General features: G+C 42.3%; 1 protein-coding gene across 4 annotated transcripts in view; it reads left to right on the top strand.

Annotated features, from left to right (window-relative positions):
- The first annotated feature begins 1,698 nt into the window (after window positions 1–1,698).
- Window positions 1,699–12,189, top strand: part of EGFLAM (EGF like, fibronectin type III and laminin G domains) — a 115,428-nt gene continuing 104,937 nt past the window's right edge. For 2 of the 4 annotated variants that reach the window (XM_025167757.2, XM_088152845.1), the window contains exon 1: window positions 1,700–2,117. In XM_025167757.2, the coding sequence (XP_025023525.1) occupies window positions 2,006–2,117 (112 nt within the window). In that variant the 5' untranslated portion in view covers window positions 1,700–2,005. Of the gene's footprint in view, window positions 2,118–12,189 lie in introns of all 4 variants that reach the window. The other 2 variants (XM_088152844.1, XM_088152847.1) reach the window with 2 other exon arrangements.

The following is a 12,189-nucleotide window of genomic DNA, read 5'->3' as shown; positions in this document are numbered from 1 at the left end:
TTTATGTGAGAAGTTTCATTATGCGAAGGAGCAAAGAAAAATGATAAATAAAAGGAGACATATATTACAGGCTGGGATAACTCAACACTTTTCATTTATTGTTATTTCATGACTAATATCCTAAGTATATTTCCTTACAGTACTAGAATGCAAGTCCTGCTTAGCTGCTTAGGAGTTGTTTTCATGTAAGAACGTTTTAGCATCAGGCTGTAAATGTTCCATGGTTGGCTGGGAATGAAAACAACACACTGATTCTAGGATATACACTCAGGCCTCAGCTATACATTCCACAAAACGAGGGATGGGAACACGCCACTTTATGAGCTGCAACTTTTAAAAATCCTCTCTTGGAGAAGAACAATAGAAACCCTTTCTATTAGGGAGAAAGAATTTTGTCTTGCTTGCTTTCTGACATGACAGGTACCTACCTGCAGATCCTTTTCGGGCATGCAAAAATGTGTTTGCATCTGGGGGACGTGCAGAAATCTCTCCCCTTGTAGACCTTTCTGCTGCTTGTATAGGCCAGGCCTCAAATGAAGCTCAGGGGAGATGGGAGACTGATGGTGCATTTTGCCTTTTGCTGGAAATATTTTATATCAGATCTTCTGTAGAGGTATGAATGCATGTAGACTAGGTTGCAAACTCATGTTTCTAATAATGGTTTTCTGTCCATTATGAAACTCATGTTTCTAATAATGGTTCTGTTTCATGGGTTTGGAAATCCTTGGCAGAAATTTTACACTTTTTCCCATACAGAGAATGATAGCTATTTTCAGACGAGGTTGTTCCGTGCTCCTTACTTTAAATAAAACTATTTAATTGGAAAATAGGTCTCCTCCATAAAGTATCTGTATTATGCAGTCTGATTCATTGGTCACAAAACAGTGAGCTAGAATTAAGGGTTATTTTTTCACTCAGGAGCAAAAAAATCGGTGTTTCGAATTTCTGAATGCAAAATCCTATTTGGGCTAGTGTTTTTCTTCTTTCTATATAAATGATACAAGCACTCACGCACAATTAGCAGAAGGCTCTTTTTTTTTTAAAGAAAGTATGTGTAATGTGAAAAAAATGACTACTTTCCCCAGGGAAAATGAGACAGAATTTGATAACAATCAGTTTAGGGCACTGATCAATCTAACTGCCACTGATTCCAGGTAGAGGGTTACTCCGTCATAAGGTAAAGCTCACCAGATCCCCTAGAAGAAGAGTTGGCAGAGGGTTAGAAAAGGTGAGCGTGGAAGGCATCTTTAAACTGCAGTCGGTACTAAGAAAGTTTCAAATGAAAAATCCAGAGGGACGCCTCGGGTTTTAAAGAGGCGACTGCACGGCCAAGTCGGGCGATCTGCCCGATTTATGGGAAAACTGGACGAACGGCCGAGAGCGGGGCGAAGGGACCAGAAAAGCCCGCGAGCCCGGCGAGCGAGAAGAGAGCGGGTTCCTCAAAGGGAGCGCCGTCCACCTGGGAGCTCGCGCGCTGAGCCCTCGGCTTTGCGCTCCGGCGCGCGGAGCCTCACCGTCTTGCGCCGACGCGCAGCCCCAGCCCTCCTCAGGGGGGCGTCCGTCGATCGCACCGCAGAGAGACGGGGCGTCCTACCGAGTCTTTCCTTCTCGGTCAGACGAAGGCGCGCCCGTCTTTCTCCTAATCGCCGTGCGCCACTTCATGACGGGAGGTTCGCCTAAATCGCATCCCGAGGCAGGTCTCCGCCCTGTTGCGCGTGCGAGAGCCCTTCTGCTTAGCCCGCGCCAGCCCCTCTCAGCGCCGTCTGGCTTCTGCAGGCTCAGGACTCGCGCGGCGGGCTCTCTTCTCGCTCTCGCTCTCCCTTTCCCCACTTACGAAGCTCCTCCCACATCATCCCTACATTTTTTTTTTTTTTAATTTAGTGGCATTGCCTCGGACTGCAAACCCAACCTTTAACACGCTCCAAGTCAACTTGCCCAAACTTTGAGTAAAATAATATCTGGCGGGTTGAGAGGCCATCCGACCCCAGCCCGAGAAAGGAAGAAAATGGATTTACACTACCGCTGTGGTCGCAGCCGCCCCTGCCTGGCGCTACTTGTACTGGTGTGTTGCGTCGGACGTCTAACTGCCAGCCGGAGAAATATCCCGCGGCGACAAGGTAAGAGCCGGAGGACGGGGTGGCCGAACCCACCCGGGCTGCGTGTCCTCAGCCGGCAATGTCGTCTCCCCAAAAGTGCCCGGCGGGAGAGCAGGGGCACGGCGAGCAGCTGGCCGGCGGAAAGGCAAAGGAGCCTTGAGGGGTCGGAAAAAGGACGGGCGGAAGAAAAGCGTCCCTCAGAGCAGCGCGCGCGCACAGGCACGCGGAAGGGCGCCCTCGCGTTTAGCCGAGGCTCGCTCTTCAGTCCGTTCTCCCAGCCCACCGACTCACCTCCAGCTCAGTGGCTCCGCTAGAGCTCCTGCCAGGTAAACCTCAGCGGTTTCTGAAATCCGCTGGAGCTGCGGAGAGTTCAGGCTGATTCCATGTGATCTCAATTACTGGGCGCTAGGAAAAAAAAGCGGGGGGGGGAGAGAGTGATTAAAAGGGGAGAAGCGTTTTAAAAACAAGATTTATTTAATCCATATTGACAGAATGGCTCCTAGCTTCCTGTTGCGCGAGGAACAATCCGATGAGTCTCGTTTTGCTTTCTCCCCCTCCCTTCCCCGCCCCGCCTCTGTGGTGGAGACCAGCCACGGTTCATTATGTACAAAGCCAATTAAAGAGTCCAGACAAATTGCTTGGAGGGGGAGTTTTAGGGAAGCTTCTGACATTTGCCTGAAAACTATATTTATGGTTTTAACTAAAATGGCTTTTTTAACAACCCAAAAGGCATCCATGGACAGATGTGTTTTATGGCATTTATGATTGATCTAAGCACTAGGGAAAATCGATCCCCAGTTCTTTGAGAGAAAAGGGGAAAAATCAGGCTGCCTCCAAAGTCATTTTACTTTTTTTAGGGAAAAAAAAGTTAAAAGACATGTGTTTCCCTCTCTGGGCTTTTAAGGCAGAAATTCAACAAGTGTTAATTCCCCCATCACTGTATCCTCATGCTGAAAAAAAAGTCAAACTTTTTGAATTACTGCAGAATACCCTTTCGTAAAAGCCTAGAACGGACAAAGATTGTTTCCAGGGAAGAGACACAGCCTTAAATCTAAAACAGTGGACCAGAATCATTCACCTCTGTAACCCCATTAATTCCAGTGGAACACTTTCTTGACAGAAGCTGAGCGTTGCATTCAAGCAAGTGCAATGTGAGCAGTTATGCAGAGATTTTTTTTTTTAATTTAAGAGGAAGTAAATAACTTGCTACATAGTCTTAGAAGCATATTATATCTTCTAGCTTCTAAATATGCTATTAGTTCCTAATACCCTAGTTGAAAAACTTTTCTTCCTGTTTTCTCATTAAAGCTGGGTTCATTGCACAGCTCTTTCTGTCATTCCTTTGCACACTGCAAGGGCTCAGTGTAACAAACTGTTGGAAGTGATGTCCCATATTCTCTTCCTTTCACTTCCACTTCAAACATGATAGCTCATGGGACAACAGGGCTGCATGCAGAGGCTTGACCCTGTTACTGCACTAAATGGGAGCACGGTACTTGGGTAAGACCTCTTGACTTTGCTAGAGGAATTGGCCAACGTGGGTGTCTTCCTGTAGGTTTTAATTTTTTTAAAAAAATGAGATGATAAGGCAAGTATAAATATAAAAGTAAAGTACTGTGGAGTGTTAGAAATATGGAACCGCTCATTTGGAAGGGATATTATGGGTCAGTGAATTCAGTTTTTTAGGTGAGAATATAAGCTGAATGATAGACCAAAGATGTTGTGTGCAGAAGGCCTATATTTAGAAACCAGCATCTTCAGATCAGGCTGGGAAAGACACCTTCCCCAAATCTTGGAAAGCTATGCTAATATACCTTATTCATTCAGCCCAATTTAATGGAGGACTTCTAGAAGTGGTTCCAGACAACCTTTATACATTTAAAAAAATGCACAACATCCCCCAATGTGTATCTAGCATGTGTGAGAAATGGACCTATTTGTGTGCTGCTCCACTGCCCCCAAACAGAGCCCCATTTCCCCTGCACTGAACTGGTGGCCAGGCAGGTTGATGCTGGAGGACCAGATAAGCCACCTCAAATCTGCATTTCCCCTCATTCCCCTCAAGGTAGGGGTTGGGAACTGGTCATTCACCAGGTATTGCAGATCAGCCACCATGATCCGCAGTCAAGGGTGATGGGAGGTGTATCCAAGAGCATCTGGAAGGCTACAAGTTCTGCATTTCTGTTTTGGGATTAGTGTCTGCCAGGGTGGAGCATCTTTACTTTTTTGACCATACTCTGTGGACTCCCCTAGCATCAGGTTCTTCTAACTACAATAGCTTATTAATACTTAGGAACTGCTTTGTAATATATAATTGTGCTTGCTTATCATGTGAACCAGTTTGGTGTGGTGGTTAAGGCACCAGGCTAGAAACCAGGAGACTGTGAGTTCTAGTCCCGCCTTAGGCACGAAGCCAGCTGGGTGACCTTGGGCCAGTCCCTTTCTCTCAGCCCTAGGAAGCAGGCAATGGCAAACCACTTCAGAAAAACCTTGCCAAGAAAACTGCAGGGGCTTGTCCAGGCAATCAGCAGTAGTCAAGACTGACTCAACGGCACTCACTCCCACCCCCCCTCACCCACCCCCCAAAATCATGTGAGAATAATTGCTTCTTGCTTTTCATTCACTATTTTTCCTTTTCTTTATGGCAATCTGGTATATGAAAAGTACTTTAAAAGCAGTTCTTAAGGGAGGGATATGTGAAAGCTGATGAAGGACTTTTCCAAAGAAAGAAGGAAGGAAACTCAGGAAGGGACAGGGCTGTCAGGCCAGACAGCAGATTGTTCCCTCAAGAAAGCTGCTAGTAAGACTGGATGCATCTTTGCAAGAGCCGTGCTGGCCCTTCTTAGGTGACTTTGGTCCTTCAAGATTCTAGATTTTAAAAATCTTTAATAATATCTTCCACCAATTTACCCAGAACAGGTATTAAACTATCATCTGATTTCCTAGATCACTATAGATTCTTCTTCTAGAAATTGTGTTATACTTTCTAGAATAGGGTTTCTCAACCTCAGCAACTTTACGATGTGTGGACTTCAACTCCCAGAATTCCCAGCCAGCCATGAATTCTGGATCTTGAAGTCCATACATCTTAAAATTGATAAGGTTGAGAAACCCTCTTCTAGAAGCTGCTAATCATCGACATCTTTTTTTTTCATAATTTAGTTATATTATTTCCTAGTGGAATGCAAACTAAGTCATGTTTGCAAACACCAAATTACTGACCAATATTTTTCTTTTATGCTTAAACCCTGCAGTGGCATTCAGGCTTTTGGACAGTACTTGAAGGTGCTAACTGATGGTTTGTTCTCCATGACTGAATATACACTTGACTTTGTGTTCTAATGTTGTTCAGTATGGCAGGCTTTGTCTCTTTTTTTTTCTTTTCTGAGAGTAAAGTGGATTTATTGTTTGACATGGAAATCAGTATGAGAGGAAAGTGGGGAAGCAATGATTTATGATACCCAAGAGAATACCTGTGTCTTCCTAAAATAATTGCAAACAATGATATTCTCCTTTGTAGTTCCTAAAAGGAAGGATCATATGATATGAGTGAGGAGGAGATGGGATCTCAGTGTGGTTATGACCATGCTATAAATGGCGAAGAGCAATTTTCTCTGCTATTATAAAGTTCTGGAGTCTTTATGTTTCTATCAAACAAGTGACTGGCAAGGGAGGCTTTTGAATATCAGGATGTATAGCTGTTAGATGGCAGTTAGATGGAGGATTCCCTCCATTCATTCATTCATTCATTCATTCATTGAGAACCTCCTGAAATCCCCCAAAGTGAGGAAGTCTTTAAGAACTCTACAATAGGACTGCAGGCTTAGGCTCGTATTGAGAAAACAGAAGGGAGTTTTAGCTGAACCTTGTGCTGAAAGAAGGTACGTATAAGGGGGATGCTGGAGGCCACCTGTCAGTCAATGGTTAGGGTTGCCCCCAGCATTGGTACTACATACAACATTCAGAGTGTGTCAGAAGGAGCTCTCTGCCTTCCATGATCAACTATTATGCACAACCATTCTAAAATAATTTATTTTAAAAGTCATTTGCATTCCTAATGCACACCAAACACACAGATAATATGGCTTCATAGCTCCCCTCATGTGGTCACTCAGTGCATGGATTCTCCCTATATGGAAGCAATTGGGTGGAATGTTGCTATATAAGAATAAAGCACTTCTATTATCTGATCACAACAAGAGCCCTGATGCATCCTGTTTCCCACAGGAAAATCAGTATGTGTGCGGGGTTTGCTGTAGTGGTTAAAGACATGGGAGTAGAACCCAGGAGATTATGAGTTCTAGTCCTGCCCTAAGCACAAAAACAGCTGGGTGACTTTGGGCCTGTTACTTCTCAGCCCTAGAAGAAGATAATGGCAAACCTCTTTCGAAAATGTTGCCAAGAAAACTGCATAGACTTGTCTGTATAGTTGCCAAGAATCAAGACTGACTTGAAGGAATAAATAAATCATAAATAAAGACTTATAGCTGGATGGGGGCTCCATTTTGACTGATGAATGTAATCCTTTGCATAGGTTTAATGTGTTTACTATTTGCTTATTTTAAGGGCTGCTGCTTTGGCTTGACCTAGAAGCTTGGACCTTAATCTGGGATGAGTCTAGCTATAGTTAGCAGTTAGGGAAGCAAGCAAGCATGAATTCAGCTTATTCAGAAGCACAGGTTCCCATGTTATTTCACATAAGTCTTCCTGTGGGCGGAGGTATGGTGAACTCAGATTAAATTCTGTTATCGTCTTTTAGAAATGTGAAGACTGATTATGGGAATCCTGGGTGCTGCTATCCCAATGCATTGAATTGGAAAAGACTTTATAACAATTTTTTAAAATGTGATGTGTATCCCAAGCTAGTACTCAAGATATCTTTCCACATTGAAAAATCCAAATCAGTATAAAATGTTAACAACATAAATTATGAACACTAAAGTTAATATTAAAATAAATTAACAATTAAAAGCACAATGAAAGGACTGCAGCTTTACAATTTTTTTAAAAAATCCTAAGAGATGGGAGTCCAGACACTGAATTCCATAGCCGGGGAGAAGAGGCCTTTAACCTCCATGCCAGAAAGATGGGTCTCCTACAGTCAGGGTATCTTCTCAAAGGCTTCTCCTGTACATCTTAATAGCTGTACAATTGTAACAAGAGAGGATGTCTTTAGATAGGCAGGCCCTAAGCAGTCTTTTAAGCCTCAGTATATTCCCCCCCTTGTATATCCCCCCCCCCAAGTCCTGCTATGCTGCCTCATTGTGGCAGGGTGGTGGTGGTACTCCTGGGAGGGATGAGTGAAGAACGTTGGGAGTGTATGCCAAGAGTATATATTCCCAGCAGAGTCACCCAAGGTGTGAAGGTCATTCCAGCTGCTAAAGCAAGCAGGAGTAGCGATATAGGAAGATGCCAGAGGCAGATGATGGGTTAAGTGACAATGGCAAAGGCATCAATTCATACTGCATGGGAAAAGGCAATGGTAAACCATTCCTGTATTTTTATTGAGAAACCCACATAGATAGAAAATATAAAATGATGGGCAATATAGTGCCAGATGATGGTTCCCTCAGGTCAAATGGCATTCAATATGCTACCGAGGAAAAGCTGAGGATCTTTTGGAGTACTAATGGTATTTATCACGTGGCTAGATTAAGGCCTTCGGGAGGTCTAGTTGCTGATGTTGCCCTACAGGAGAAGAAAACCCAAAACTGCAAAGATAGAATTACAGTAGGAACATGGAATCTAAAGCACATGAACACAGGAAAGTTCAGCACAAGTATTTTTTCAGACTGTAGGAGACCCATCTTTCTGGCATGGAGGTTAGAGGCCTCTTCTCCCCGGCTATGGAATTCAGTGTCTGGACTCCCATCTCTTAGGATTTTTAGATTTCACATGGAGAATATCTATGTGGCCGCTAGGAGTCAAAAACAACTTGATGGCAGATAATCAATCACTTGTACAGAAGCCAGTGTGATCATTATGAACCTTCAGATTGGAAGGCATGCATACGCTTTGGTCTAAGTGACCAGTGGCACATGTTTTGATGACTGCAGGACTGGGAGCAGCTGGGATTTTAAACAATGAAGATTTTCATGCTCATGAATGGTAGCAGACAGAAGGAGTCAGGCAGCAATTCTATTGAAAAGTAATGATGGGTCTTTCATGAAATGGTGGTTTTGTGAAGAGGACGGGTTCTGAAAGAGGGCACTTAAAAGTGCATAAAAGCCCCTCAGAGTCTTCTGCTATATTTGATCTGAAGCAGTGTCCTCCTTACGTCACTGAGGTTTTCGCATAAGCATCAAGGGCAATGTTGGGGCCTTGATGTTGAAATGTTTGAGGAACTGATTAAAACGATCTTTGTATTCCATATAGTTCCCCTCCCCCCTCTGCTTTTCCAGAATAAATCTGTATAGAAAGAAAATGCAGAGTCCAAAATGGCATGTGGGAACACTCACTGTGTTAAGTCATAATGCAAAGGACAAACTACTGGGACACCTTTGCAAGCTCACCTTAACTGTACGGAGGTTGCCTAAGGAGTTCCTTAAAATTAATTATGAGTTTAGATTTAAATTCCAGTTGAGAGGTCACCAAAGCCTCTTTTTGCATCTGTTCTCAAACATAAATATTTCTGCCAACAGAGAGTACATTTAAAGTTTCTGATTCATTTCATTTGGCCATTGTGGTTTGCAAAGATAAGGTGTGAACAAGGCTACTGTGGCTTGTTTGACAAGCCATGGTTAAATCTGCAAACCCAATAATTGTGCAAACACAACCAATGGTCCCCATTAATGTGTCATGACAGTGAAGAAGAAAGAATCAATATCTAATTTGGGTGAATGGTCTTTTTTGGATATGGGGCACACTGTTCCCTCTTTGGGGCTACACAAGGGGATGGTGGTAGACAGGGTGGTGGCTGGAATGTCAGAGTAATACACAGACATGTGCCTTTTTAAAATGTGCAACTCCTGGTTGCACAATTATTACCCAAACCCAGTTTATGCATTATGCATAAATGTAAACAAAATTCATGTCTGCAAATGGAATTTTCTGTTGGCAGAGAGGCAGTACTGGTGCAATTCAGTTTTGTTGTCGCAAACGTTTCTCCTAGGAACTCAGCTGAGATATTCCTACTGAGAAAAGGAATCAGGGTGAACGTTGGCCTCACACACTCTTTCTTCTCTTCTTGCCTTTTATGCATCTAAAGAAGAGATTGAAAACTAACTTGTGGGCTGTGCCTGCTCAACATGCAAACCCAGGGTCAACAGAACAGTGGTTTATAGAGTAAATCCAATTTCCTAGGTTTGCATAATACTGGACAATAAAGTAATTGCACTAGCTGGGTTCACACAACACAATGAACCACAAAGTACCCAGTCACAGTTTAGCCCACTGTGTTGTGTGAACCTGTACATCAAATTTGAACTCAGGAAATTGTGGTTCCAGTAAAGGCTGTGGAATTATCCCAGAGGAAAAGGTTTATAGAGCGATAGGTTTAGATGCTCTGTTCATTGGAAGTGTTTATTAAATGAGCTCATCATAATTTAGTTGACCCAGTGTATCAGTACTTATTCCTAGTGTAATAAATTCTGCTTATAGTCATGATTCACTTGCAAATGTCAGACTCTTTCATTTGGTCAGAATATAGTTTTAAGAGTAACACCTGGATTATATCTTTGATAATTTCCTGTCGCTGCAGACTGCACAGTTGGGAATATAATGCTTAAGAATGGGCTGAGCTTAAAGCTTTTATTGGACAGATGGCTAATTTTGTTGGCCTGACCTCCAGGATCTATCTCAGTGATCCCTGTTTAGCTCAGTAGCTGCCAATAAATACTAAGATAATTGTGATGGACAAGTGTATTTGAATTAAATGACCACCAGCTGCTTCTAGTCAGGAAAGCAAATGAATAAATGACAAACTGGGTCTTTTATCAGCCATGGCAATGCTTCTATCTTGAGAGGCAGATCTTACCACAACTGGCCATCTTCTAAAGGACCACTACATGGCAGCAAAAGGTTAAGAGTTTTCTGCTGCCATCTTGTGGTCATTCTGATTTTTGCAGCTTGGTTCTGGTAGACCTACAGTAGTTATATCCAGATTGGATCACTCCGAAAGATGCTATGTGGAGTTAAGTTTGAAAGTGGTTTGAAATTTTCCACTGGGGCAGAATGCCTGTGCCCGGTTGCTTGTATGTACAGAGAAACGAGAACATGGAGTACTGATTTTGTATCATCTGCAATGGCTGCCTTGGGCTTCTGAGGCTAATTACATTCATCTATGTCTGTGTTCCTGCCAGGTTCTCAAGATAAGTCTCTGAGATTCTGCTCATCAGTAAGGTTTATTAAGCTGGCGATTGTAAGAAGCAGGGACTTCTCAGTGGTGTCCCCTCTCTGAAATTTTATCTCATAGGAAATCTACTTAGCATTTAGATTTATGAGATCAAGGCTAAATTGTCCATGTTTTGATCTTGGATTGTTAATATTGAATTTTCTCTTTCTGACCAGGACTGTCAGATGATGATCTATACCTGTAAAAGTAATTTATCTGGTTTAGTTTAAACACATATGTGATTATTATTGGTCTTTTGTATGCTTAAGGGGAGGGATCTTTTAGGTTTCACTTCTCAGAAAAAACTTAGAAGCTAAAATACAAAACTGACCTATTTGTTTAAGCTTAAAATTTATAGTTTATTATTACTGGCACTCTTAATCCTTTTGCTGATTAGATTGATTGTTGAATATTTTTTATAATTTGATTATTATTTAGGGATGAGAAAGGGGATAAAGAGGTTTTTTTTTTTTTTAGTAATAATAAATAAAGTGTTAAGTTACTGTTAATACATATACTTGTTTGGAGGGAGGAGGAAGTCAACTTTTACCTTTCTTTTTCTTTGTAGGTTTTTTAGTTTTGCATTAGTTTTATATATATAAACTTTAATAAAATATTTTTAAAGAAGGAAATCTACTTAGCGCTAGCTTTCTTGTTGTGTATTTTTAAATGGATACTCCAGACCTACATGCTATCACCTATTTTCCTGATTAACTGGAACGGGACCCAGACTTTCAGATGCATTTTTTTTCTGAATATATTATAAAAATACTAGCTGTGAACAGGAGTGTTGCTTTTTATCCGTACAGTATATGCTGTTTGATTAGTTTAATATGCAATTAATATGTAAATTGCCATGAGAATCTTGTACAGCTCTGAAAGATAGCATGCAACGTTTAAAAATGAGTAAAATACACATTTTATGTGGAACATTAAAGTGTCCTAATACAGAGTTTGGGAATGAATGTGCATACTAGAAACTTATTGATGGCTCCTAGGGGAAAAGAGTCAAACCATTTTTTTTAATGGCCAGATAGATCAGTTTAGCTCAGTGTTTCTCAACCTTGGCAACTTTAAGATGTGTGGACTTCAACTCCCAGAATTCCCCAGCCAGCCATGCTGGCTGCGGAATTCTGGGAGTTGAAGTCCACACATCTTAAAGTTGCCAAGGTTGAGAAACACAGGTTTAGCTTTACTGCAGAATCATAGAGTTGAAGAATCTGCAGAATCATAGTGCAGAATCATAGAGTTGAAAGGGGCTGTTTAGTAGGGCTGTGTACACTTCAAAACTGATAGGAAGAAAAGGAAGGAAGGAAGGAAGGAAGGAAGGAAGGGGGGGGGCAGGCAGGCAGGCAGGCAGGCAGGCAGGAAGACTTTGCATGAACTTGGCACCTATCTGCTATTCATTAGAGTAGCCTAACATTTTTCAGAGTCCTAGGTGCTCTTTAAGTAAGCCACTCATTAAAATGAATGGGCTGTGCAATGTTTTGGGTGTGAAAGGAAAAGGGTACTTCAGAGTGCAGGTGGGTGTTGGCAGCTCATAAAACAAACACCTACTTTCTGGCATTGTGATGCAACTGCAGAGGGCAGCTGTGTGATCCTGAGAAAAAATTGCAGCTCCTTGAAAGAGTTGCTGCTAGCTGGGCACTATGAGAGTGTCCCTGGATGTTCCAAAGCACCTTTTTTCCCTTCGAATTGAAGGGACTACAGGGCCCTAGAACTTAATAGACTTAGTTTCTATTCCTCTGATCATCCTTGTTG

This window comes from Python bivittatus, unplaced genomic scaffold (genome assembly GCF_059951505.1).
Source record: "Python bivittatus isolate LINGU-HERP-01145 unplaced genomic scaffold, Pbiv_v1 ctg000570_np1212, whole genome shotgun sequence".
Lineage (NCBI taxonomy): Eukaryota > Metazoa > Chordata > Lepidosauria > Squamata > Pythonidae > Python > Python bivittatus.
The sequence above is the reverse complement of the archived record's forward strand: the minus strand, read 5'-3'. Positions and strand labels throughout refer to the sequence as shown.